The 24712-nt window shown below is 33.7% G+C and overlaps 4 protein-coding genes across 19 annotated transcripts; 2 read left to right on the plus strand and 2 right to left on the minus strand.

Annotated features, from left to right (window-relative positions):
• Positions 1 to 14: 14 nt before the first annotated feature.
• On the plus strand, positions 15 to 910 carry mRpL48 (mitochondrial ribosomal protein L48). The gene is made up of 3 exons (XM_040719452.1): positions 15 to 174; positions 256 to 492; positions 557 to 910. Exons 1-3 carry the CDS (start codon positions 67 to 69, stop codon positions 812 to 814), a joined length of 603 nt encoding a protein of 200 aa, XP_040575386.1. The 5' UTR covers positions 15 to 66; the 3' UTR covers positions 815 to 910.
• LOC121124291 (pre-mRNA-splicing factor ISY1 homolog) lies at positions 483 to 6107 on the minus strand. 15 transcript variants are annotated; one of them, XR_005866268.2, is made up of 7 exons: positions 5917 to 6090; positions 5820 to 5853; positions 3147 to 3367; positions 2219 to 3074; positions 2043 to 2101; positions 1798 to 1957; positions 1259 to 1734 (listed from the first exon to the last, which is right to left on the minus strand). XR_005866268.2 is itself a non-coding variant. In XM_071890840.1 (5 exons), exon 4 carries the CDS (start codon positions 3053 to 3055, stop codon positions 2228 to 2230), a length of 828 nt encoding a protein of 275 aa, XP_071746941.1. In that variant the 5' UTR covers positions 3056 to 3074; positions 3147 to 3367; positions 5820 to 5853; positions 5917 to 6090; the 3' UTR covers positions 1259 to 2101; positions 2219 to 2227. The 15 variants fall into 15 exon arrangements, 3 of the variants coding, with proteins under 3 accessions (XP_071746941.1, XP_040575383.1, XP_071746943.1); XR_011781658.1 differs by having other exon boundaries at positions 3143 to 3367; positions 5917 to 6051; XR_011781655.1 differs by having other exon boundaries at positions 2043 to 3074; positions 5917 to 6107.
• A 1980-nt stretch (positions 6108 to 8087) lies between these two features.
• LOC121123858 (enoyl-[acyl-carrier-protein] reductase, mitochondrial-like) lies at positions 8088 to 9535 on the plus strand. Its single transcript, XM_040718917.2, is given in 4 exon segments — positions 8088 to 8418; positions 8589 to 8792; positions 8850 to 9290; positions 9293 to 9535. Coding segments are annotated over 4 exon segments (1047 nt in total). The 5' UTR covers positions 8088 to 8216; the 3' UTR covers positions 9493 to 9535.
• Positions 9536 to 9764: 229 nt separating this feature from the next.
• On the minus strand, positions 9765 to 13896 carry LOC121123857 (uncharacterized). 2 transcript variants are annotated; one of them, XM_040718916.2, is made up of 3 exons: positions 13381 to 13896; positions 10851 to 12199; positions 9765 to 10763 (listed from the first exon to the last, which is right to left on the minus strand). In XM_040718916.2, the coding sequence occupies exons 1-3, from the start codon at positions 13540 to 13542 to the stop codon at positions 10076 to 10078; spliced, it is 2199 nt and encodes a 732-aa protein (XP_040574850.1). In that variant the 5' UTR covers positions 13543 to 13896; the 3' UTR covers positions 9765 to 10075. The 2 variants fall into 2 exon arrangements, with proteins under 2 accessions (XP_040574850.1, XP_071747329.1); XM_071891228.1 differs by having other exon boundaries at positions 10851 to 12257.
• Between the last annotated feature and the right edge of the window lie 10816 nt (positions 13897 to 24712).

Below are 24712 nucleotides of genomic sequence, written 5' to 3' on the forward strand. Positions count from 1 at the left end.
TTCCGTGAAACAATTTTTCTTACTATTACTATGACGTCATAGAATTACCATTCGACCTTCAGAATCATGCGGATCTCGAGTATTTATCGTGTACTCCGGCCATCAATTAGACATGTACGAAATATATATACATCCCAAGCACTCCCTAAAACATTCGAACCTGATTACCTTGATGTAAATATTTCATTTAATGTATTCTTGTATATTTTAATATAATTGTTGACGACTGTTTTGTACTTTGTCTTATGTCTCTAGACCCTAGATCCGGAGCCAGATGTGTACCCTCCCATGAACATCCAGATCAAAGGCTATGATTTCCATATACTAGAACACTTTCATAGACTCGTCAAGTCCCTGTCACTGAAAATGGAACTGGACGTTGGTGAGTGTTGGGCAACTCCCGGAAGAAATCTCCAAGTGGACACTTTTGCTGTCGGAGGGACGGAAGTAAAAGACTCATTCTACCTCACTGTATATGAGCGTAATGTTCAGGTATTTTATTTAGTCTACTCATAATTATCTTTAGTTTCATTAATCATTATTTATTTTATTTAAGATCATCAATTTGAAGTCCAATGAGGCTCCGGTTCTTTTGGATATGATCAAGACTGCAACTCCACCTGGAGTAAAAGTGGCATTCTATGAACATTTAGAAGAGCATGCTGAGTCACGATATATACCTGATCCATTCATTGACGGACTTCGCTCCGAAATACTAGAAATTGACGGGAAACGAGAGAATGTTGCGGAAAAGGCAGCAGTCAAAAGGGCTACAAAGGCAGCTGTCAAGGTCACCTCTCCCATCGAATTATGAGTTTTAAATCTGAACATAGCTAATTAATCATTATAAAAGTAATTGATATTATGTTAAAATAAACTATTCCACTACGGGGAAGGTTATAATAGTGTCCATCTCATGTCTAAGTATCTTCATAAATGTCTTCCATGACATCCTTGGACGGCGATCTCCTATAACTGAATCTGGTGAGATGACATCGAAATCATCTAATCCAAGCCCCACCATTTCCAAGTCCAAGTACAACTGATACAGCCTGTGAGGCAACTTGACAATAATTCTTGATCGTTTCGGACGTTTTATAACATTGGATTCCAGTACATTTGTCACTAGAAGCAGGATTATTAGTCCAAAAGACGTGGAACGATTCATTTCCCTTGGCTTTGGTGTCTTTAATGAAAATAAATACAGTTCTAACTGGTTGATCATTGATAAATAATATAAATATACTCTTTAACACTCTTTTAGTCACTTGATATTTTAATTTATTTAATAAAACAAAACAATATTTGATTCTACATCAAAAAAATGTATAATAACCTTATTGAGCTAATTATTGTGCTGTGTCGTAATCATGGTTTTTTTATTAGGGTGAGAGGGGGTTGTTTGGGGTGACTGGATAACTCACCAATACCATTTACAGATTAATAGATACTTAAAAAAATACTCCACGCCCCTCAGTAATTACGGCCCTGTTATGTAAGTTTAAGATCCCTTAGCAAGAACATAAACATTTTGGAAAGTATTGCTGTTACATCTGGCTCATTATTCAAACAATTCAAAATATCCCAAATATTATTAAATGTATAATTAAGACTGAATATTATATTCACATTAAATTTTATCGATATCTTCCAATTGACCAACATATTTAGTTATTCTTTATGTTCCTACAAATGTTTATTGTCTATCCATGGAAAAATCTGTGATCTAACATACTTGTAAATAGGTATTAAGAGGAAATTATTATAATATCTATTAGTCTATTATATAGTTATTACTTATTGCAAATAATTTGATAAGTGAGTGTTTCGAAAAAGGAGTGTCATTTTTTATTTTGCCAAACGATCATAACCAGAGAACGGTGAATTGAAATAACATTGAACCTGACACGACCAGTCAGATAAATCATCACGGCAATGCCGATAGTAAATTCATTTTCTAAAAAGAAGAAAGTTTTTAGTCGCATCAGTTTTGGTTAAGAAACATTCCTCTAACATGTAGATCAAGGTTTTACTATACATACAGTATCTTTAAAATTTGGAATGTAAGAAATGCTCCTTCACTAAATAGGGTATTACATTCCTAGGATGGATTAATTTGGTTGTAAATTCCGATGATTTTAAAGTTAAATATATAAAATTAATATTTCAAAACGCATTTAATTTATTAGGTATGGATCATTTACAGAAATTAACTCACAAATTTAAATTATGTTGAATCATCTTTTTTAATGTCATCAACACTAACATTATCTAATTGCAGCATATCTAGAAGTTCTTGTTTCTTTCTTCTAAGAAGAGCCTCTTCGACATCTTTTTGAGTAGGAATAGCTACATGAGAAACAAATCTTTTTCCTTCTTTCCCTTCATCCATTGCCTCCTCTAATTTAGCATCATGGCTCATTTCTGGAGGCATTGTCAAAAGATCACTTTCTTCATCAGGTATCTTGTTTTCTTTCCAATCCAATACAGCTTGTTCAATTGCGCGTTCCTCAACCTCAATTTCTAATGGAACAATTATACCATCATCATCATCCCTAAAGCCGTAATAATTAGCATCAATGTCTTTCATTAGTTCGGCACGGGATTTTTTAGGAGGGGGTGGAGCATCAGTGTCGAAGAGTTCTCTAACACCTGGTAAATCTCTAGCAGCCCCAAAATATTTATATCCCGAAGAACCGGGCACTTCTTTACCCTCGAGATCCAACATTCGAGACTTTCTTCTAAAGTCCTTACCGCCTAATTCAATAATACGCCATTCCCAATGCGTTTTCTCCCTGAGAAGTTTATTAATTTGATCATTCAAGTCTCTTATTTTGTATTCACCAAGTCCCGCATTCTGAATTTGGGACACTTTACGAGATATCTCACGAATCACTTGAATTCGCCACCTCTCTGCATCCTTTAAATCGTGGCAATGAGATGCAAGATAAGGTCGACGATCATTCTTTTTAGCAAGATCCGATCCCTCTTCAGCTAGTTTCGCATTTCTCCAACGGGCGAGAGCCGTCATGGCTTTCTCAGAATTTCGAGCCATTGTGTTTTAGGGAAAGATTCTATCCATGAAGCAATAAAAACATAGTTATAATCGATAATTTATAATTAAATAATTAAGACTAAATACCTACACAAGTTATATGAAGACGTAAGAGATCTGAACTCCTTGAAAGGTATTTGAAAGAGTAAGTGCGGAACGTACTTCCTTAAGATGATTTGTCTCTAAAGTAAAAATCCGTTTTTTCAAGTCTAAGTTCTTGACATCAAATGCAAAACCAGAGCCTACATCTCCAAAAAGCTTTGTAAGAGAAAAATAAATGTTATGTTTGAGGTAATCTTCTGTAAATGTGACCTAAGGGAAAGATAAAATTATATATTATTACAAAAAATAAGAAAATATCAAGTATTGTTATAGTGTTTTTTAGCTGACGTCAGTAATTACATCATAATTAAAGGAGACGCTATTTTGAGGGCTCAAAGTTGACATAAAAACATAACAATGTACACATTTCCATTAAATATTGATTAAAATGAATCAAATGGCTCTATGCACAAATAAAAACTTAACACATGAATTGAATAATACTAGATGCCAATTATTAACCCTTTTATTAAAATTAAATTTAAGTAATAGTTACTGAAAATCCCTAAAAAAGTGTAGATTTGTAGATTTTTTTTTTACCGATTAGGGACGAGAAAGGTAATTAGAGGATATCTTATTATTACCTCCGCCAACGAAGTTGAACGGAGGTTATGTTTTTGCCTCTGCTATTCTGTCTGTTGGTCACCAGGTTTACGGCAAAAGTTACCGATTGATTTTGATCGAACTTGGCACGAAGATTAGGTATGGTCAAAGTAAGAAGCCAATAAATTTTGAGAGGACAAGTTAACTCAAAATACATAATTGGGCATAACTTTTGAACAAAATAGGTGAAGTAAAAAGTTATGAGTGTTTTTTCGCTTTATTTTGGCAATAAAATTAACATATTTAGGATTATCCGATTTAGATGGTTCCAAAGGGTTTTCTGGATAATCTTCAGTTCCTGGGCAATGGAATAAGTGCTCACATGTCGGTTCAACTCGACGATTTCCATTATTTTATCGACATTTTCGACGTCTATATTACCAGAACAGAATCGTTGGAACTACTGGTTTGCTGTTGCATTCGATATGGTATTGGGTCACAGCTAAAAAAATGCACACCTGCTCCGTCTTTTCACCTTGATCGTAGTGAGAGTAAAGAATATATATTGAATTTTATTTTTTTTACTTCCATTTTGGAACGTAGTAACATACAACTGGCTTCACCAAACACACAATTGTAAATTATCTTTTTTTTTAAAGTTAACCTTTAATCATACTTTAAGCTTTTTTTTATACAAAGTATTAATCGTGAGATATAGCCCACTAAAGACATCTAGCAAAAAATCCAACAATCCAATTGATGGATCGATTTTTGCTAGACAGTAGTTTTTTATTTGTTGGTCCCATTTTGACATCCAACTATTTCCCTTAATATGACTGGAGAAAAGGGTTAAAATTCTTATAAAATATGCTTGTTTAGACCCCCAAAATGTCCGATATCAACCATGCCAACGTGAAAACGCTCTATTGTAAGTAATGAGTATACGTGGTAGGGCTAAACGTTTTAGTTGTAAAAACAGAATCAAGTCAAATAAACACAAAGGACTCGAGAAATGAGAAAATGTTTTAAAACAATCAAATACAACATACTAAATCTAAACTATGTACAATCCCATCCTTATTACATCATTAATATTTTCTTCTCACGAAGCAAAAATGCTAATTCTTTTAAAATTTAAATGATCATTTGTACATGTACTTTTTTTTTTTTTTTAATGTTATGAAGACATTTTCATTAGTAACTAACTTAAGGTGACTTTAGTTTTATTAATTTTTGAAAGTTAGTAATATCAAACAAAATCATGTCAAATTCTATCTAATAAATTTTTATGTCAAAGCTACAAAATCTAATTATTAAGGAGTTTAATTTTAAATAACTGCAACTTTCGCAAAATAATTATATACTCTTATATGTTGTGTGTTTCAATAAAAAATTGTAAAAAAATCATAGGTACGCTTACCATTTTCCCCCCTCGTCAGATTATATCTTTCTATAATAAAATTGGAGACAGTCAAAGCGGAAAGTTGAAATTCTATCATCACAACCTTACATCATGAGGAACATCCATATGTATTTATGGATTACCACTTTTTAGGATCTCGAAAGTAGAGAAGGGTTGTATGTTCACCTTTTATGGAGTATTAGTGGGGAGGGGGTTTGTGCTTGGAAGTGGAACTGTGGACTAAGGGATGAGGCCAGAGGAGATGACATCTCATTATGTAAGGGACTACGAGTTTGTCTTGTATCCACATGGAGGCTGAAAATAATGATATTATTTTGCTTCATGGTAGATAAAAAGACTTGATTAGACCTTCCATTTACTTTCAAGATCTTACAGAATACTACTTGTTCAGAATAACTAAAAAGGGTCTAGATCCCTCGCCTCTAACTCCAATTGCAATCATTCATAAAATATAATTCGCTTAGGGAAGTTATTTACTCATTATTAAGAGGTTACGGGGATTAAATTTCAACTTTCCGCTGTCGTTGTCTCCAATTTCGACATAGAAAATAAAATATGACGAGTGGGCACACTTATAAACTATAGCCAAACTCAGTAGGAACCTCATGGCCCCAAAAGGGTTAAAGAGAAAAATGAAGGTTAGCCTAAAGATTTGAATACATAGATTTTGACTAAAGTAAAGAACCGTTGACATACCGATTTGGACCAGATTGTTTCACTCTCCACGTCACTAAAAATAAAATTAGAATAAATACAAATGTTCCACAAAAAGTATATAACATTGGAGACTTACATTCTTACAGAGTGCAGGTGAGAAAATTCAGACATATTCCGAAGGGAAGCTCCATTTAACGAAAAAAGTGCTGGAAGTAGGTAGAATTGGGACGAATGTTTTGAGTTCAAAAGTAAATAAAAGGAAGAAGACAACAAAAAGAACAGGGAGAATAAATAACTCATTCGAAAGCCCGTCCTTTATTTTATCACGCAACCTTATTTCTAAAAAGAAACAACAACAAAAAGAAAGAAAAACAACCCGAAATCTGTTGGTAGTTAATAGCCAAATAAGACTATTTATCTCTTAAGTACTCCCAGACTACCATTGCCATATTATTTCTTTACAATTTTTGAAATATATAATATATATTTCCTTAATACTAAAATCTACATAGTATTTTCTTCGATACTGCATTATAATATTGCTTATTAATATTTTATTAAAAACGTAGCTATGCAAGTGTATATGGTAGCCGAAATTTCTTCATATAAATAATAAGATGGCATTTATATGCATAAAGTGGTACCAACAAAAAATGTAGTCCTGTCCTTAAGAAAAATGAGTAATAAAAATTGTATACTGTTATAATTATACTATCTTAAGATTATACTGTTACTGTTATAATTTCTAGTGTTCTATGCCGTTAATATACCGTATTTATACTCTATGAGGTCAAAATCGGTCTTTCTTGCCCAGTACTCGGTACGGTACATCAAATTGAGAATTCTGGCAAGCCCGATTACATGACATAATAATAACCTAAAGCATTAAAATCATTTTAATGCTTTAGTAAATAACCTTTATAACCTTGTATGTATATTAACCTTGCCCATGTACCGGGGATACTTAAGTAACTACTCAAGCCCCCCAAATGTACCCTGAATGTTGGGGGTATTTTCGAGTACTGCTGGGTCCCAAAATGGAATGCAACTTATCACCAAAACTTGAAAAAACAATAAAGAGCACCTCACAACTCCCCAATTGTACCCCGAATGTTTGGTGGTGTTTTCGGGTTCTTATTGGCTCAAAATTATGATCTGCTATACGTTCCTCCTATATGTATGGGATACAATTTTTGTGGGTTACAAAATTGTGAAGGGTTCTTATTAGTTTCTTCAAGTATCGGCGGTGGGTTGTTGCATCCCGTTTTGGGATCCTAGGGTACCTGAAAACACACACCCCTCCAACGTTCGGGATACAATTGGGGATTGTGAAGGGCTTTTAGTAGTTTCTTCAAGTTTCAGCGGTGGGTTGCATCCCATTTTGGAACCTGGCTGTACCCGAAAATATCCCTAACATTCGAGGTACAATTGGTGGATGGTGGGGGCTCCTTTGTAGTTTCTTCAAGTATCGGCGGTGGGTTGAATTTCGTTTTGGGACCCAGCGGTACCCGAAAACACCCCCAACATTCAGGGTATAAAATGAAAATGACAAAAGTCTATGCCCCGTTTCCTCATAAATTTATACGAAATGTCCTTATACAAATATGTTATATAAAAAGTTACCTATTACCGATAATAATAAGTGGTTTTACGCGCGTACAAAAAGAAAAAAAAAAGAACAACAAATGAAATGGATCAAAATCTATCCATTGACATTGCTATAAATTATAAACAAATAAGTTTCTATACAATACGAACAACCTCGGACTGCAACGCAACTCTTTACTCTGATGACATTAACTACTAACAGAACAAAGTAATGATTAATGAACTAGTATAGCTGGGGGCTATGCTCTCCCCAAAATAATAATTAAGACTTTAGAGATGTTCGGGAATTATGATTGTCTAGACCATAGAGTACATTTGAAATTTGTGAAGTAAACTTATAAATGAGTTAACTTTCAAGTTTCATAAATTAATAGTACTTAATACCTATAATGTATAACCATTTAGGAAAAAACTTTAACAAAACTCAATGTAAGTCTTAGATTATAAATAAGTTTTATTTACACAAATTATAACTTTGTTGTTTAATTAGGCCTCAAAATGCCCAACATCAAGCTTACATAATAAAAAGAGCCTTTTTTGACTAATCGACAGTCCTGAATTAATAGATAACTGTAAAACGTGATGTTAAAATTTGTCTCAATTTTATTTTGATTTTATATAATATATTAATATTCGATTTTGACCACATGCCTATTTGAGAAATGAACTAAGTTTCGTGACAAAATATATTCAAGTGTTATATTTATGATGTCAAACTATAAATCTAGATGTAGCCGTCATATAAAAATTTACAAAACTAATTATTTTACGTAATTAATAAAGGCAGCAAATTGAAGGAAATTTTTCCAACTCCAAGACCTGATAACAATGTTCAATATGCGACTTCCATTTTCCCTTCAAATGCGGAGAATATCTAAGATTACCTTCAATGAGTTTGGTCTCCCGAGTGAAGTATTAAAATATTCCAAAAGCTCGGAGCAGCAGGATGTCGTGCGTGATCCTTCCTCAGAGATCCGAGTTAAAATGAAGTATGCCCCTGTTAATCCTGCGGACATTAACGTTATTCAAGGCATGACTTTTAGTTCTTTATAAAGTAGAATCAGTTAATATTTAAAACAGTCGACTATTACTGAAAAATGTTATTAATAATAATTATTAACTTATTATTTAAATTATAAATGAATAGTGCTTAATTATTTATTAAAGAGATTAACAATTTTCAATATTTTATGTACGTAGGTGTCTATCCGACAAAACCAGATACATTTCCTGCTGTTCCCGGGGGAGAAGGACTGGGTGAAGTTGTTGAAGCTCCTTCTTCTAGCAGTTTCTCTGTTGGGGATTGGGTTTTTCCTACAAACAGAAAGCACGGAACATGGAGAACTGATCTTGTCGCCAATGAGTTAGACTTAATCAAAATTCGTAACGACATTGATCCTATAAGTATAAAAATATCCGATATCCATTTATAAATCTTTTTTTTAAATTTCAATTTGATAGGTGCTGCAACACTCAAGATAAATCCTTCAACCGCATATTTAATGTTGAAAATTTTTGTTAATCTTCAGCCTGGTGACACTATAATTCAAAATGGTGCAAATAGTGGAGTTGGAAGATCTGTTATACAAATAGCCAAATGTATGAATGTAAAAACAGTTAACATTGTACGAAAACGAGAGCATTTACTGGATCTCAAAGATGAGTTGATAGATTTGGGGGCCGATTACGTTTTAACAGAAGAAGAACTTCGAGCAACTCAACTATTTAAATCCATGGAAATAACAAAGCCTAAATTAGCTCTTAATTGCGTTGGAGGAAGTTCGAGCGCAGAACTAGCTAAAACACTATCATTTAGGGGGAAGCATGTGACGTATGGTGGGATGAGTTTAAAGCCAGTAATCGCGGCGACCTCAGGTTTAATATTTAAAGACATTTCTTTTCATGGTTTTGGCTCTCTCGTTGGTTCGAAGAGCATTCAAGAGAAGAAGCATCAACCATGTTAAATTTTTTGGCGGGTCTTGTTCATAGTAATCAATTAAGGGCTCCGCCGTACAAACTCTTGCCTTTAAAAGACTTTGAAGAGGCTGTTTCTCTTAAGGGATTCAGGAATGCTAAATATATTTTGGATATGTCTAATGAATAAAATTGTGAACATTAATAAAAATATCTCCTTGGTTTCAGAATAATTAATGATTAAAATTGTTTCTCAGTTTAAATATGGGGTTTAACGTGCTTCTACTTAATAAGATAATCGATACTCATGTTATTTTTCTTACGAATGCTTTTCTGGGGTTCCTTAAACAATATAGTGTTTTTGTAGAAAAATGTCGTGAAGACACATTGGGAAAATATAGAATGCTGTTATTTAATTTGAAATAACATACGTTACATATTAAAGAAAACATACGACTAGTATTCAATTATTCGATTCTGCACTTTTATAAAAATATATATAGATGCGTACTTCCTTTATTATTCTGAATTTTATGATTAGCTAATTAGGAACACTAAAGGCATAAAAATCGAGAGAAAAAAATATTTCACAAAACCGTATAAAAAATCATCAATATTTTTAAGCAATTATCAATCATACATCAATTCTTTAAGGAGTAATGAAATCATTGTAGATAAGTTATAATATTCATATTTATGTTCCTTCTATTTTTTGAAAGGTTTTTTTAAACGAAGCATTAAGTAATAATTATGCGGTATTTAATTATATTTTCTCAAATCACACTAAATAATTTTTCCAATTGCATTCGATAAAAACCGGGATCATCATCTGAATCACAATTCACAATTGAGAAATATCCTTTGACTGGTGGAACGATGATAGGGGTGTCCTTCAGAGCAGAACTTAACTCATTAAAAATTTCTACAAATTCTTGATCTTTTGAGGGTTTGAGTTGTTCAACTAGAAGAAGAAGAAGTGTGGTTCCAAGAGATGAAGAGCTAAGAATATTTCTATAAGTAGGCAAATACCCATGAGAGGCTCCTTGTCCACAATTTAAAAGCTTTAAATAATGGATAAGGTAGGATTCAGGAGAAATATCAAAATGCTCTACAAATTGTGGAAGCAGCTCAGGCAATATCTGGTCATCTCTATCTCGTCGAAGAGCACTAGGCAGGAGTGCAAAAAGAATGGAAATAACACAATTAACTCCACCTTGTTCCAGATGGCGCAGAATTCGTTTCAGAAGAGTTTTTCCTTTACGAACTAAGATATATCTGCGCACATTTGTTTCTACCGAAAGACGTTTACGAAGCTCAGCAAGAGCTTCAACCCGTTCACTCTCTACTTGATTTCTGACAGTAGTATTGGTAGGGAGGGCAGCAAGCTTTTTCTCAGAGTCTTCCACTTCAATGACAAGAAAAAACAAATGTTCCAACTCCAAAAGGGTTTGTTTATATTTCCTAGAAAGATTTCATGAGATGAATTATTAAATTGAGGTTATCCCATAATAACAGCATTTATTGGAAAAAAAAACACAACAACTATACCTGGAATCCTTTTGAGCATTCGAAGTGAGACTTTCGTGTAGATCGTTATTTGAACAATCAATATCAATGGCCATTCTGGGAGCTTTAACGGATGCAGCTTGAAGTTTACCTAGAGAGTTATCAAATTGAACGGGAGTGTATGAATTGGAATCATCTCCAGCTGAATATTCAGATATAAGGAGTTGAGGTCCTTCATCAGTTCTTTTGAGCTGCGTCTGGGCCAGATTCTTTTCCATAGATTGTGAATCATTATTATCGTCATAGCCGCTGCCCCCACTACAACTATCATGGTAATGGTCGCCATTTTTTTTAATATTAACAGTATTATGCTTATTAATGGAGTAACCTTTGTTGATATTTTCTACAATAGCAGCGGCTTCTAGTTTTTTCTTCTGGTTATATACGGTGAAATAATAATCATCCACAAATGGATTCTCACACTTGAGTTGAGACAATTGGATTTGAAGGACCCATTGGCGGTCAGTGGCAGTCATGAGACCACTATATTCATCATTTTCTTTTTGAGTCATCATATATTGAACATTACGTCTCATATCCATTTCTGGATCCCCAGTAGAATCTTCAGATCTACGATTGTTAAGGACTCGGTTTGCGTGAACGCGATCCGGTGTGATGAGAACGTTAGATGGAGATGGAGCAAACTGATTATAATTATTGTTATTATGATTGCTGCTGTTGTTGCAATGGTTATTATTATTATTCATATTGTTATTATTTGGATGGTTGTGGTAATAGCGCTGATTTTGCTCCCTAAAGGTTTGTTTGTGAGCATCAACAAGTTCATCTCCAAAGGTTTCACGATTACGATCGTTGTAATGAGAAGCGTCACTCCGAGCATTATTGAAGTGATGATGATGTTGCTGTTGTTGTTGATGGTGGTGATGGTTATTGTAATTACCATGATAATTATGATTATTATAACGATGGTTTTGTTGAGAGCGACGATGGTACAGGTTATGTTGCTGTTGCATATGCTGCTGGTTATGATATTGAGAGGAGGGATGTTGCCTATGATTATGATGGTGGAACTGCTGATGTGTTTGTTGCGGTGGCTGTCCTTGCCCCTGATGTTGCAATTGACTATGAGCAAACTGAGGAGGCGGTTGGTTCGTGGAAAACCGCTGTTGTTGCTCATGAGAGGCTGCAGAAATCATCCATGGAGGTCGTTGATGAATAGGAGGCATTCGATCGAAGGGCGAGGAACGCAGCAGGGGAAGATTCTGTTGTCGGTTGTGTAAAGACATAGTGGGCTGGTGTTGCTGTTGAGGCGGTAGTCCCATCTTCATACTATGAGCCATCTCTTTCTGAAGCAACATGATGTCTTCTTCCTAATAGACAACACGGTGAACACACTTCTCTTTTTCCAAGGCATTGATTTGATACTAACTAAATATGTATATATATATATATATATATATAAACTATGGAGTAAACGTTGTGTACAAGTTGTAACCTCTAACAGATTGTACAATTTACGTCGTATATTGCCGTATTTAATTCCAAAGTTGTTCATTTTAATTACGAACTACTAATTGATGCTACTATTTTATTTTCATCTGCCAAAATACCTTATTTATTATGTATTTACGGTTAATATAACAGTGGACATTTGAATTTAACTAAGTGCCACAGAGATTTGCTTATTAATGAGTAACGGTCAATAAAAATAAAGATATCAATAATATATCGTTTTATTGCAATAATCTCTTCATAAGTAGACGGTCAATTCTTCTTTAAGAATTATTCTCATTTCTTGGTTGCAGTTTGTACTATTGGCTTATTAAAGTATCAGGTTGTACAAAATAACAACTTGCACACGACATATATATATTATATCGCTACTTTAAAATAAAAATGTTTAATCTGGACATTCTTTGGGATTTTATAAATGTTAAATTAAAGCTTTACCAGATATAACGTTATTGCATACATTGATAATTAAGAGTAATGAAAAAAAATATTTTTCAGGATAAGCTGAACAGGTACATACCCAATTATAGTAATTCCAATTTTTAAAATTTGATCGGATAGGAAATTTAAGCTTAAAGTAAGGATATATATATATATATACCAACTTCCAAACCAACTTGGATAGAAAATTATAATGGACCTTTGGAAACAAATTGGGCTAAATTCTATTTTTTTTTTTTTTTTTAAATATAAAAAAAATACTTGAAGAATGTCAAAAGGGATATTTTAATTAATCCATTTTGAATGGACAGTGTATTAAAACTGTTAAAAGATGTACAAAAATGAGCCCAAAAATATAGAAAACCATTATAGATTCAATGGGAAAAATGTAGTAATTGTAAAAAAGGTCGCATATTGAATGGACTATTACATAGAGCCAGAATTCAACATTCAAAAGAATCGTGTTGAAGGAGGTCATTAAGTGACCTCCTGATCAACACATGGAGAAGTCTCCACCTCAAAGTGAGTCGTATTCACTGGGTTAGAGCCTTAAAAGAGAAAAAACCAAAGAGGAATGAGTGGAGTGTGTTCAAAGTACGATTTTATCCGGAAAAGGACTTCTCCCATGACCTTGATCGCATTCAACCGTTGCTTTGGCCACGAGTTGTTCATGAGAATCCTCTTCCCAAGTGGAGGCTGCATCTCCAAAAGTATCATCGTTGAAGGCATTAAAATTTTCGTCCTCTTCGGAATCCGACATCCTTCCAAAACTTTTTCTCCCCTCTTCTTTATGTAATTCAATGGAGTTACATGAACATGTAACAGGAGCGCACACACTAGAGAATGATGGAAAAGAAAAGGAAAAATAGGAAAAGAAAACGTCCCTCAGGCTACAGCACTTCTATTTTCTTTCTCTCTCTCTCCCTACTTCTTTCCCTTTCTATCGACTAGTACATGCTGTCACGTAGTGTCCGTTTCTAATTCTGTCTCTCTCTCCCTCTCTCTTACGATTCACTTCTTTTTTTATTAATTCTGTTCAAAAAATATTTCCACGCAACTTCAACCTTCTGCATGAACTTCAAAATCTTAGCAACTATGCCTTTCAATCAGTACTAAATATATTATTTCTCACTATTCCCCAATATACATTTATATATATATATATATAATTATATCTTCAATACAGTTTTCATTTATTGTATTTAATAGATTTTAAAATATATATTATTTATAGTAATGATAATACTAGGTATAGTCTCATTAAGCCTCTCATAGGCATTGCACTTTTTTTACATCTTGCATTAATACAATATGCTGGCTTGCGTATGTATGTAGTCTGGCTAATTTAATTTGCTTTTTTTTCTATGTGTGTCTTGGATTTTGGTAGTAGTACTTCCTCTAGTGGAAATGTCCATGAAGAAAACGAGTTTACATTCTCATCAAACCAGATATTGATATCAATAATATTAAAGACTTACCTATTTTCTTAAAAGTTTTTGTTTATAGTTAAAAATACATATATTTCTATGCAAGTTGTAAATTATTTATAACTCTTGAAGTAGTAGTTACTCTCCAAATCGGCCATTAAAATTCTTAAAGACTTGAATTATGTTTTCATAATGTAATGATGTTGTGTAATGCTAAAATTAAACAGATTTATTGCCATTGGCATAACATTTTTCAATGTGCTTGAATGATTAGAAGTATAATGTCGAAGAGACGACATCATATTTCAACATTAAAATACTTCAAAACTATTTTGAAAAGACTATAAATTGTACGATGTAAAAAGTATTTAGTTAGTTAATTACATGTCCCATTAAAATCATATAAGGTGTTAGTCGTTTTCATCAATTAATCAATAGTATTATTCACTTATTGTAGACTATTAATTAATTAATGATTAAATGACTGTCTGGTTTTTATATAATGTTCTATACTTTCTCGGAGTAGACTACTGGAGAATCCAATATTGATATTTAAGACATCTTAATTTGACAATTGAATTTTTGTATCCATCTGGATTCTGGATCGTTTTCGTTCATCAGAATTAAGAACTACATTTTTACTCCAGAGATATAGTAGTTTCGTCTAAGACAAGAAGATTATTATTCCTACAAATTCTTTCTTAATCTTTGACAACAATATTTGACTTTGGGACTCCATTGACTTGGGAGTAGAGATGATGGTAGCGAGAAGGAATAGCTTTACCAGTATAAAGTTACATAAACTTTACAAGATTAGGATGACTATCAATATGGACTGGAAGTTAAGGAGACATACATAATGCTCATATCTGGTATAAAATTAAGAGCACCAGGACTTAGTTCAACTATATTCTTTGAATAAAGCTTCAAATTATTATTGTGAACACGAATTACGTTGTTGAAGTTCGAATTTTCTAAAAGCTTGGCTCACAAAATCACAAGAGCCACATGACAAAATTCTAAAAGTCTTATCATATATCTAGACTTTTGCTCCATTATTATTGTTGTATATATATATATGTTACCCCTAGCGGAGTACTTCAGTATTAGAGTACCAAAGATATATATGTATAGATGGGGGAGTGAAGGATAGAACAGGGACAAGGGAAGAATTCCCATAATAAAGAACTATAAGAATATATTACATGGTGTCAGAAGTGGGATCAAGTATCCTGGATAATGGAGGAGGAAGCAGTGACGTATACCTTCACTCCAAATGGGGCTATGCACCCAATGATACCACCTTCAGCTCCTCTGGTAGTGAGAGGGGATACGGCCAATAATTGGAACCAGTTCAAAATGAAGTTTGATATCTACAGGGTGCGTATACAAAATCTCCCGCATATTAAAGACGACATTACTCCATCAGCTGATGTCTGATCCTTCTGTTTTTGGTGTTAAAATTTTTCTCGGGTCATAGGCTTCACTTATTGTTGACCACTTTTAGCGATAGCATCATTTTATGTGCCCAAGAAAAGTCATTATGTTCAATGAGAGAGATCGTTGGTGCGCTGCTATTCAGATTATGCTTAGTGATCACATGAAATTAAGCAATGCTGACATCTCTGGCCTTCTGTTAATGCCAGTTAGAACGGTCAGAAGTCTCAGGAATCAGCTGGAGGAGTCATCGGACCCGGTGGGCGTTGTTGACAGGAAGAAGAAGGAGGAGAAGAGCACCAGGATTGTCCAGGACGTCCCTAGGTTCATGAAAACCAAGTTTCCGGCTACTGTCATAGTCTTTGGGGTCGTGTCAAGTGAGGGTTATGTCATGCCGTCCCACATCTTCGAGACAGACTGTAGATGTGGAAGCAGGACACGGCTCCGGCCCATAAAGCTAAGCGGACGCAAGAATGGCTGAAAAGCAATGCTTTTGCGTTCGTACCCTTCTCCTCTTGGCCTCACTCATCACCGGATTTAAACAGGTCTGCTCTTGTATGGAGAACATGACCAACCGCTCCTCCCATAACACCAAGTAGTCTCTCATCACCTGCATCAAGGAGAAATTCAGTGAGATAGAAGCAGCGCAGATCTAAAATGCCTTTTCTCGGTTTTGTAGACGCATTGAGTGGGTTTTGGCCGCAGACGGCGGCTACATTGAATAGATAGTAGCTCTATATTTTAATAAAGAGATTTGTTTTTATTTTGTCAATAAATATTATAAAATAAGCTTGTAGTTGTTGTTTTTTGAAGTGGCAGATTTTGTCCACGCTCCCTGTATATGAACTGTTTTCAAGATATTAGAGATTCTGTGAAGGAATCGATATTCCTCTCAACAGTAGGACAGGAGGTGTTGGAGATATACAGAGATTTTGAACTATCAGACGCCGAGAGATTTGAGTACAAGGTCGTCAGAGGAAATTTCGAGGAATATTTTAGTACCAAAAATAATGTGATATTTGAGTCCTATATGTTCTGGTCCGTAGGAAAAGGAGAAGCGGAAGGATGGCAGGATTTCTATTCGCGGATTAGGCGAATGTCTGCCAATTGTGAATTTGCGTCTGAGTGAGAGAGAAACTTGAGAGACAAATTGGTGTTCCCTATACCGGACTCGCAAGGCGATTTAAAAAAGACACTGCTATCTAAGTCAAAACTGACATTAGTTCTGTGCCTAAAGGAAATGAGACTTTATGAGAAAACAGAAAAACAATTGAGGTCAATGAGGTGCGTGTCCCAGGAGATGTACAGTCTAAAAATGGATAAGACAAAAAGAGAGCTTTGAGATGGTGTGGAGCTAAGGAACAGCACAAACAAACAGAATGCCCAGCTCAGTAATACAAGTCAATGTGTCGAAAGAGTGAAAAGGTAGGACGCTACGCAAGGATGTGCGGGAGAAACCAGGATAAAAACAGAAGAGTTGAGGAGGTGATGGTGGATGACTAGAGATAAACACTTTTCCGCAGTTTTTTCTAGATAACATTGAGGAGGAAGAGTGTGGTACAGCATGGTACATTACCATGTTGGCCAATGGGATACCTGTCAAAGTAATGGTGGATACAGGAGCTAATGTTACGGTGTTTCCGAAATCATATATAAAGACACTGAAAGTAAAAACAATGGAAAAGGGGGTACCAGCAAGAGGTCCAGATGAGAATCTAATAGAAATGGAAGGCGGATCGTGGATTGATTTTGAATGTGGAGAAAGAAAATAAAGGGAAGATTAATTTTTGGAAATGTAAAAAACCACTACTGGGAAATAGCAAATTATGGGTTTAAAATTAATTAAAAAAGCTATTGGTAATTTAGAATTTCCGAGTATTCTGGCGGAATATAAAATAGAACTAATGAAATAATCAATCCCATGGGCTGAATCAGTAGCAAGGAAAATTCCGATACCAGTGTATGATTTAGTAAAAGAGGAAATAAAATAATTAGGACTTCATTGAAAAAGTTGTTGACCCAACGGATTGGTGTTCACCTATTGTAGTTGTAAAGAAGGCTGTGGGAAAACGTTTATGTGTATATTATCAAAAACTGAATAAACATTTCGGATTACTATGTATACAATAGGTTCGTGTCAAAGCATAATAGCTTGAATAAAAGGAGGTTATTTTTCAAAGTTGGATGCAGTTGTGGGATTCTATCATATTCGTTTGGAGGAAGAGAGTACTACATTTATCACCCCCATAGGGAGGTATAAATTCAATCGTCTCCAGTTCGGAATTTTGAGTGGACCAGAGGTTTTCCAGGCGAAACTGTGCAGTTATTAGATCCTGTTGAAGGCGTGCATGTACATATCGATGACATTTTGATCACTGGGATTGATAAGGAGTCGCACGATAACAGGTTAAAGAAAGTAGAAGATATTCTAAAGAGAAATAAAGTCCAGCTGAATGAGGGTAAGTGTATCCCAGGAGTTACTGAAGTAAATTTTTTGGACTATGTGATATCAAAAGATGGAATCAAGGTTGATCCTGGAAGAATAAGAGCAATTCAGGAGGCAAGTGCACTGATAAAAGTGGGAGAGTTGAGATCATATTCGGGAATGGTAAATCAAATTGCAAAGTTTGTTCCTAATATAACGGAATTGACGACACCACTTGGCGCTTTATTAAAAAAAAATTTCACTATGTATGGGACAAGCCGCATGAAGAATGCTTCAAGAAAATTCAAAGTGTACTTTCGAAAATAGACTCGCTGGGAAGATACGACAGAAAGGAAGAGCCTCTTGTGAATAAAAATGTGTCTGCACATGGTTTAGGTGCAGTGCTGTACCAGAAGAAAGGAGAAGGATGGATCCCCATTTCGTATGCAAGTCGGACTCTGACAGAAGCTGAGAAGAGATATGCACCTATACAAAAGGAAGCTTTGGCAGTGGTTTGGGCTTGCGAATATTTTGCCGAATTTATTTGGGGGAAGAAATTTCAAATCGAGACGGATCATAAGTCATTAGAGTGTCTGTTGGGAAGTAGACCATTACCTGATTTGCCTCTAAGAATGCAGAGATTTAAGCTACGTATGCAGAGGTACGATTATGATATTAGGTACACCTGGACCACGGAGACTTGTTGCTTGTGATTTATTTATGTTTCAAAGAAAAGACTATCATATAGGAGTGGACTATTACTGTAGATACATCGAAATGGAAGAGCTTAAGAGTCAAAGGTCCGTAAATAACTTTTTGAAAAAAAAAATCGAAATGTGGAAGACACGTTACTGGCGTACAGGTCGGTTCTATTGCAAAATGGAAAATCACCTGCTCAGCTCCTCTTTAATAGGGAGGTCAGAACAAAGGTGCCAAGGATTATAAGGAAGCCGGAGGATGAGTAACTGAGAAAAATTGAGGAACAGGAGCGAAAGGCTAGTGAAAATTAAAATAATGAACATCATCGATTGGTTCGAAAAATAAACTTGGAGAGAGGGGACATCGTAAAGGTACCAGACCTAGAGAGCGATACATCGAAAAGAGAAATGGAGAAGGGTGAGCGTAAGAATAGGAAAGCAAGCCTACGTCAGAACTCTGGCACATGTACGAAAGGTGGAGTTTTGAAAGAAGAAAGGATGGATTGTTTATATTTGTATTTAAAAAAAATAATAAAAAAATGTTAATGTAAAAAAAGGAGGAATGTTGTATATATATATGTATTCTACCCCTAGCGGAGTACTTTAGAATTAGAGTACCAAAGATATATGTGTAGATGGTGGAGTGAAGGATAGAACAGGGACAAGGGAAGAAGTCCCATAATAAAGAACTATAAGAATATTTTACAATTATCCGCAAAAAGAATTAGGGTGTCCCCAGATATATAACATAATTTTTTTCCCTCAAAAATTTGAAATGCATACACCCCAATTTTTTCTATTTAATTTCAGCTACTCAAATATGAAAAAAAAATGTATATATTTAAGACACCGATAGCAGGTGCCGACAAGAGCTTAAAGTCAATTCGATAATTTATCGTAGGGTGGACGGGGAAATTTATATTCAAATGAAGATTACACGAAAAGTACTTATCATAAATGTATTTTAACTCGTTTGACTATTGGTATATAGATGTAACTATGTTGTGTAATAATTTGGTCGGTCTAATTTGAAGTATCTCCAAGTAATTCAGTAAAAAAAAAATCAGAATTGAAAAACAATACCTTTTTTTATCATCATAATAGTATTCTATTAAGTCTGAGTAAATTTTGAAGACTCTGAGATTTTACATTTTACTTGTTAAATTTTAAATTAGAGAAATTTTGTGACCTTATTTGATTTTAATTTCAATGGTAATTACAGACTTGGAGCTCCAAGATAACATACAATCTCTTTGATTTTTTTTTCTGACTTATATCTAAACAAGCTCAAACTAATTTCAGATGAAATAACAATCTGAAAAATGATTAAGAAAGATTTTATTACTCCAAACTTAGTAGCTGCATTAGAGAGGTGTCAATTAAGTATAAGAGATATAGTCTTTTTTTCTTGAAGCAATTATTGATTCGTTGGGGTTGAATATTCATTAATTTCCTGTTAGTAAGTCTTCTATCCAAACGATACGGAGGGATCAAAGAAAAGATCCGGGGAAATTATAAGAATTGATTTTAAAGACACAGTATCATATGTTGCAGCTTTAGGGATGGAAAATTACTACCTGCTTTGGTTGACTGGAAGGTGAAAGTTTGCTGATTGCCTCTACATATGGAAAGCAATCCTAGACTGGGAACTTAAAGAAAATGTGCAAGTTCTCTGTTGTGCTACCAAGGCTTTAAGTACTGGTCCTCTTAATGGTACTGTTATGCAGCTGGAGAAAACATTTGAAAGAGAAATGTTTTTATTTACTTGTCGCCATCATCTTCATGAATTTATTTTAAAAAGTGTTAAAGAAGTGAAAATCAAAAATGTAACAAAAAGTCCAAATATTCCTTTCTTTCAAAAATTAAAAGATTAATAGAGAAATATAGATTCCTTCAAAATCCTTAGAATCATTTTTAGAAAGGAGGGAATACTATCGTACAAAGTAGCCTACCACTTTCGGAAATTGAAGATTTATTAGAATATTATCTCAGTGAACTATCAAAAAAAAAGTTGTGGGAGATGACTACATGGAGATCATAGAACTATGTACTATATTTTTAGGTAGAGACAATAATAAAAAAAATATAGACCTCCCGGTTCCACCCATCAAGCTCGTTGGATGACCAGAGCAGTTATACTCTCTGAAAATATCCTTATTAAGTTAATAGCTTAAAAGAAATAAAGGCGATAGAATAACGTTATTAGATTTATATTTATTCATTGTAAAAATATGCGCTAAGCCTTGTCTTAGATGAATTTTAGCAGTCAAAGCACCATATAATGATTTATGCTTGTTAAAATCATTGAAAGTCTGCGAAAAAATAGACGAAACAATATCAAAAGCTGCCTCAAAGAAATTTAGTCATAACTTATAGTATTTGATTGATGAAGCTGATGCCCTTTCATTCTTCATTGATGATGTCGATCAAGAAGCTAAAGAAAAAAATCATTAACAACTCGTCTATCATTATATGAAATTTGATTTCAGATAAAAAGAAAATGTTACTTCATATGGGTCAAAAGCATGACACGGTTTTCCCATTTCAAAATTGAAGATTATTTTCTTCATGAAGCTCCATCTTTATGGGATAGTAATTCTGCTTGGATTGAAGCCCCCCCCAAAAAACTGTCAACGCTTAGATCAGTTAATGTTACGGCTGAGATATAGTTCAAAAGTATACGAAAGACTTCCATGGTTTAACTACAGCGGATGAGGAACAACCGTAATTTCTACTACGTTTCATTAATTTACACAAGAAGATATATCCTGAATATAAAATAAAACACTTAAAAGAAAATATACCCAAAAATATTTATTTATTGCGTTATTAACTACAAATAATCCCAATATATGAAATAGAGTCCTATTATTAATTAATTCTGAAAGATAAATTCAACATTTTCACTTTAAATAGAGTAGGGTGGACCGGAGAAGTTGAAACACGTTTTACTGAATTACTTGGAGATACTTAAAATTATAAAAATCAGAGTTGTACAGAACAGACATACCTCTATTTAATAATAGTGAAACGAGTTAAAATTAGTGTTGAGACTCGGTCCAGCACCGAATACTTTTTTCGGTTCGGTCTTAAGTGATTTTTTTAGACCAATTTGGACCGATTTTTTGGTTCAGACCGCAGTCTCAGACCGTGGACCGATTTTTTTCGGTCTCATAAATTATGAAAGACCAATTTCTTTCTAGATCAACTGTCATTAATTTTTTTCAAAAGAATCTCAAAAGTAAACGATAAGTTATAAAGCAAATACTGTAGATATATGTGAGACGGCAGATCCAAGTTATTTCTATTTAGACTTTGTATCCAAATTCGATAAGTCCTCATGTTCCGAGACAATTAAAAAAAATGAATTGAGAGACTCATTGAATCCACAAATACTTCCTTGAACTAAGGTGGTTATAACTCATACCATCAATGAAATGACCATGTAATGGTACTTTATTACTAAAACAAATGACGGATCCTTTATTAATTAGTCTTCTATTTATACACATCATCCACCGCTGTGAGACGTAGAAACTTCTTTAAAAGAACATTGGCTAGACCCTTATTTGTGAAGATATTTCCCGACTTGTCGCCTCTATATATTTATTTCTCTATGACCAAGCATTATAGCAAATAATAATTTCATAGCTGAGAAGGATGGATTATTTACGTATCAATAGATTTTGAAAAAATAACATCAAATATCATTAATCAAAAGGAGTATATGATACACAATGAATTATTTTTTAGAAAAATAAAATTGAGTAGAACTTCAAGGATTTGGGACCAAAACTGATCTCAAGAACACATCACTATCCTAGTATCTCAACCTCAATTAATGTGGAACACAACATTCGTCAGAGTTACTTTCCACCTTTCATACACTAGTGATTACTTAATGCTTATTTTTCTCTCTTCAAGAATAAAAAAATAAAGATAAATAGCTCAAGGGAGTATTAAAAAACACCCTTTTAGGTTAGAACAACAAAAAGATACATACTGATATATTTATGTTATGTTTGTCGTTTGATAAAGGATGATAGAACTAAAAAAGTGAATAATAAGTATCCCTGCCCATATGAACAACAAATCATAATCAATATCATTTGTCTGTACACTAATAATGTACATATTTATTACCTATAAATATTTATATTTTATGTTTCTAATTTAAAAAATGATTTTAGAGAAGGAAAATTGGAGGAAAAGAGGAGAAGAAAGGATATAAAATCTTCAAGGTGGCGCTGTGAAAAATAATTACGTCATTTCACCATTTTTTTTTGTCAAAATCAAAATATATTATTTTAGCATACCTAAATATTAAAATATACCTATGTACTCGTCACGGAGTTTCCTCACTCACACAAAAAATTACACACTAATTTGTTGTCAGCTGGGGATGTTTCTGCTTCTTTTCCCCTACGCAGTGTTCTCAACGCTTATTGGTTGCTTATTAGAATTGGTCTTTGTTAAGCTGTGAAGACTTATCAACAGTTATTGAGTAACAATTCAATAGTTGGGAGGAATGAGGCAATGACCCAATTATTTTGCCTTTTTTTCGGGTTCTTTTCGGAGAAGAGGTTTCTTTATTAAATTTTTTTCATTTTTGTGTATAATCCTAAATTATATAGTTCAAATGAGACAATACTTATGTATATATTTACAACATTTTCTACTTTTACTAAGAAAAATAAACTACATATTTGTACATTGTCTATAGAAATTCAATTTTTTCTACATCCTGAACTCTCGTAGCTGACTTTCTCTTTATTTCATGGGTAATAACTAATAATAAGTAGGACTCATGAGGCAAAATATTTGTCGTACAAAAATATTATATAACGAAAGAGTGATATTCATACATAAATTAAGATCATGAAACGTATTTTGCGATTGTTCACCAAAATATGTCTTTACAATGTACCAAATGACATTTCACCAGAGGACAATTTGCTGAACATAATGTAATGTTTATGTGATGTTAGATAGAAATTTATATCCTTAGAAATATAATAGGTATTTATTATACTTGCATTCGTTATCATTTATTGGACTAATGATGTATTATAATTATCCGATCTTAATGGATGAAATGTGCACAGCCCGTGGGTCGGGTTGTAACATAGCATATTAGAAGAGGTCCTTGGTTCTCAGAAACGCAGCGGCAGTAGAGTTTAAATGGTTTTTTCGCACAGCTCTTCCCTGAACAACCTGATGGCCGGGGTGAATTTAGAATATTATAAGGATTCCTTGATACTTAGGGAAGCGGTGGCAGAAGGATTAAAACTACCTAGGGGCACATCCGCTCATGTACACAATCTATGGGCCAGGATGTATTATAGCATATTAAAAGGAGTCATTGGTGTTTAAAAAGGCGTCAGTAATAAATACGAACCACCTACTACTGTGTGGTATTTATAAAATGATCATTCATTTATATATTAAAATATCAATAAATTTGATATTATTTTTCGGCCAATTGTCCCGAATAGACCTTCATCGAAATGCCCATTCGGCAAATTGTCCTTCAACAAAAATGTTTTCGCCCAATTTTTCTAGTCATATATGGTCATATATTTGGTAGTGCCTTGATTTTGGTTTTATTATGAAAAAAAAAATTAAAAATTAAATTTTTTGGACAAAAAATTCAATAATCCATAGGCATTCTCAAAAAATTAAATTTAAAAATAAAAAAAATTGAAAATTATAATTAAATTTCAAATATAAAATTTTCTAGTAAAATCTAAAAATTCTTTAATTTGGGGTAGGGGCTACAGCCCCTCTAGCTCACCCTTTGCAAACCCCCTCCATCTTTATGAATTATTCTGACACCGATTCCTTACTAATACTATGTACAAAGAAATTGAATAAACAAATAACAAAATAATTTACTTTTTTTTTAATGTTTAACTTTTATATTAATTCGGCTTGACAAGAAAA

This window comes from Lepeophtheirus salmonis, chromosome 9 (genome assembly GCF_016086655.4).
Source record: "Lepeophtheirus salmonis chromosome 9, UVic_Lsal_1.4, whole genome shotgun sequence".
Taxonomy (NCBI): Eukaryota; Metazoa; Arthropoda; class Copepoda; order Siphonostomatoida; family Caligidae; genus Lepeophtheirus; species Lepeophtheirus salmonis.

Bases quoted from the DNA above. Each gene is read 5' to 3' on its own strand.
- mRpL48 (XM_040719452.1), top strand. From the start codon at position 67: ATGCGGATCTCGAGTATTTATCGTGTACTCCGGCCATCAATTAGACAT. The intron at 175-255 runs GTAAATATTTCA...TTATGTCTCTAG, and splicing joins TCGAACCTGATTACCTTGAT to ACCCTAGATCCGGAGCCAGA. The intron at 493-556 runs GTATTTTATTTA...ATTTTATTTAAG, and splicing joins TATATGAGCGTAATGTTCAG to ATCATCAATTTGAAGTCCAA.
- LOC121124291 (XM_071890840.1), bottom strand. From the start codon at position 3,055: ATGGCTCGAAATTCTGAGAAAGCCATGACGGCTCTCGCCCGTTGGAGA.
- LOC121123857 (XM_040718916.2), bottom strand. From the start codon at position 13,542: ATGTCGGATTCCGAAGAGGACGAAAATTTTAATGCCTTCAACGATGAT. The intron at 12,200-13,380 runs GTACTTTGAACA...GTTGTCTATTAG, and splicing joins GTCCTTTTCCGGATAAAATC to GAAGAAGACATCATGTTGCT. The intron at 10,764-10,850 runs GTATAGTTGTTG...AAATCTTTCTAG, and splicing joins AATGCTCAAAAGGATTCCAG to GAAATATAAACAAACCCTTT.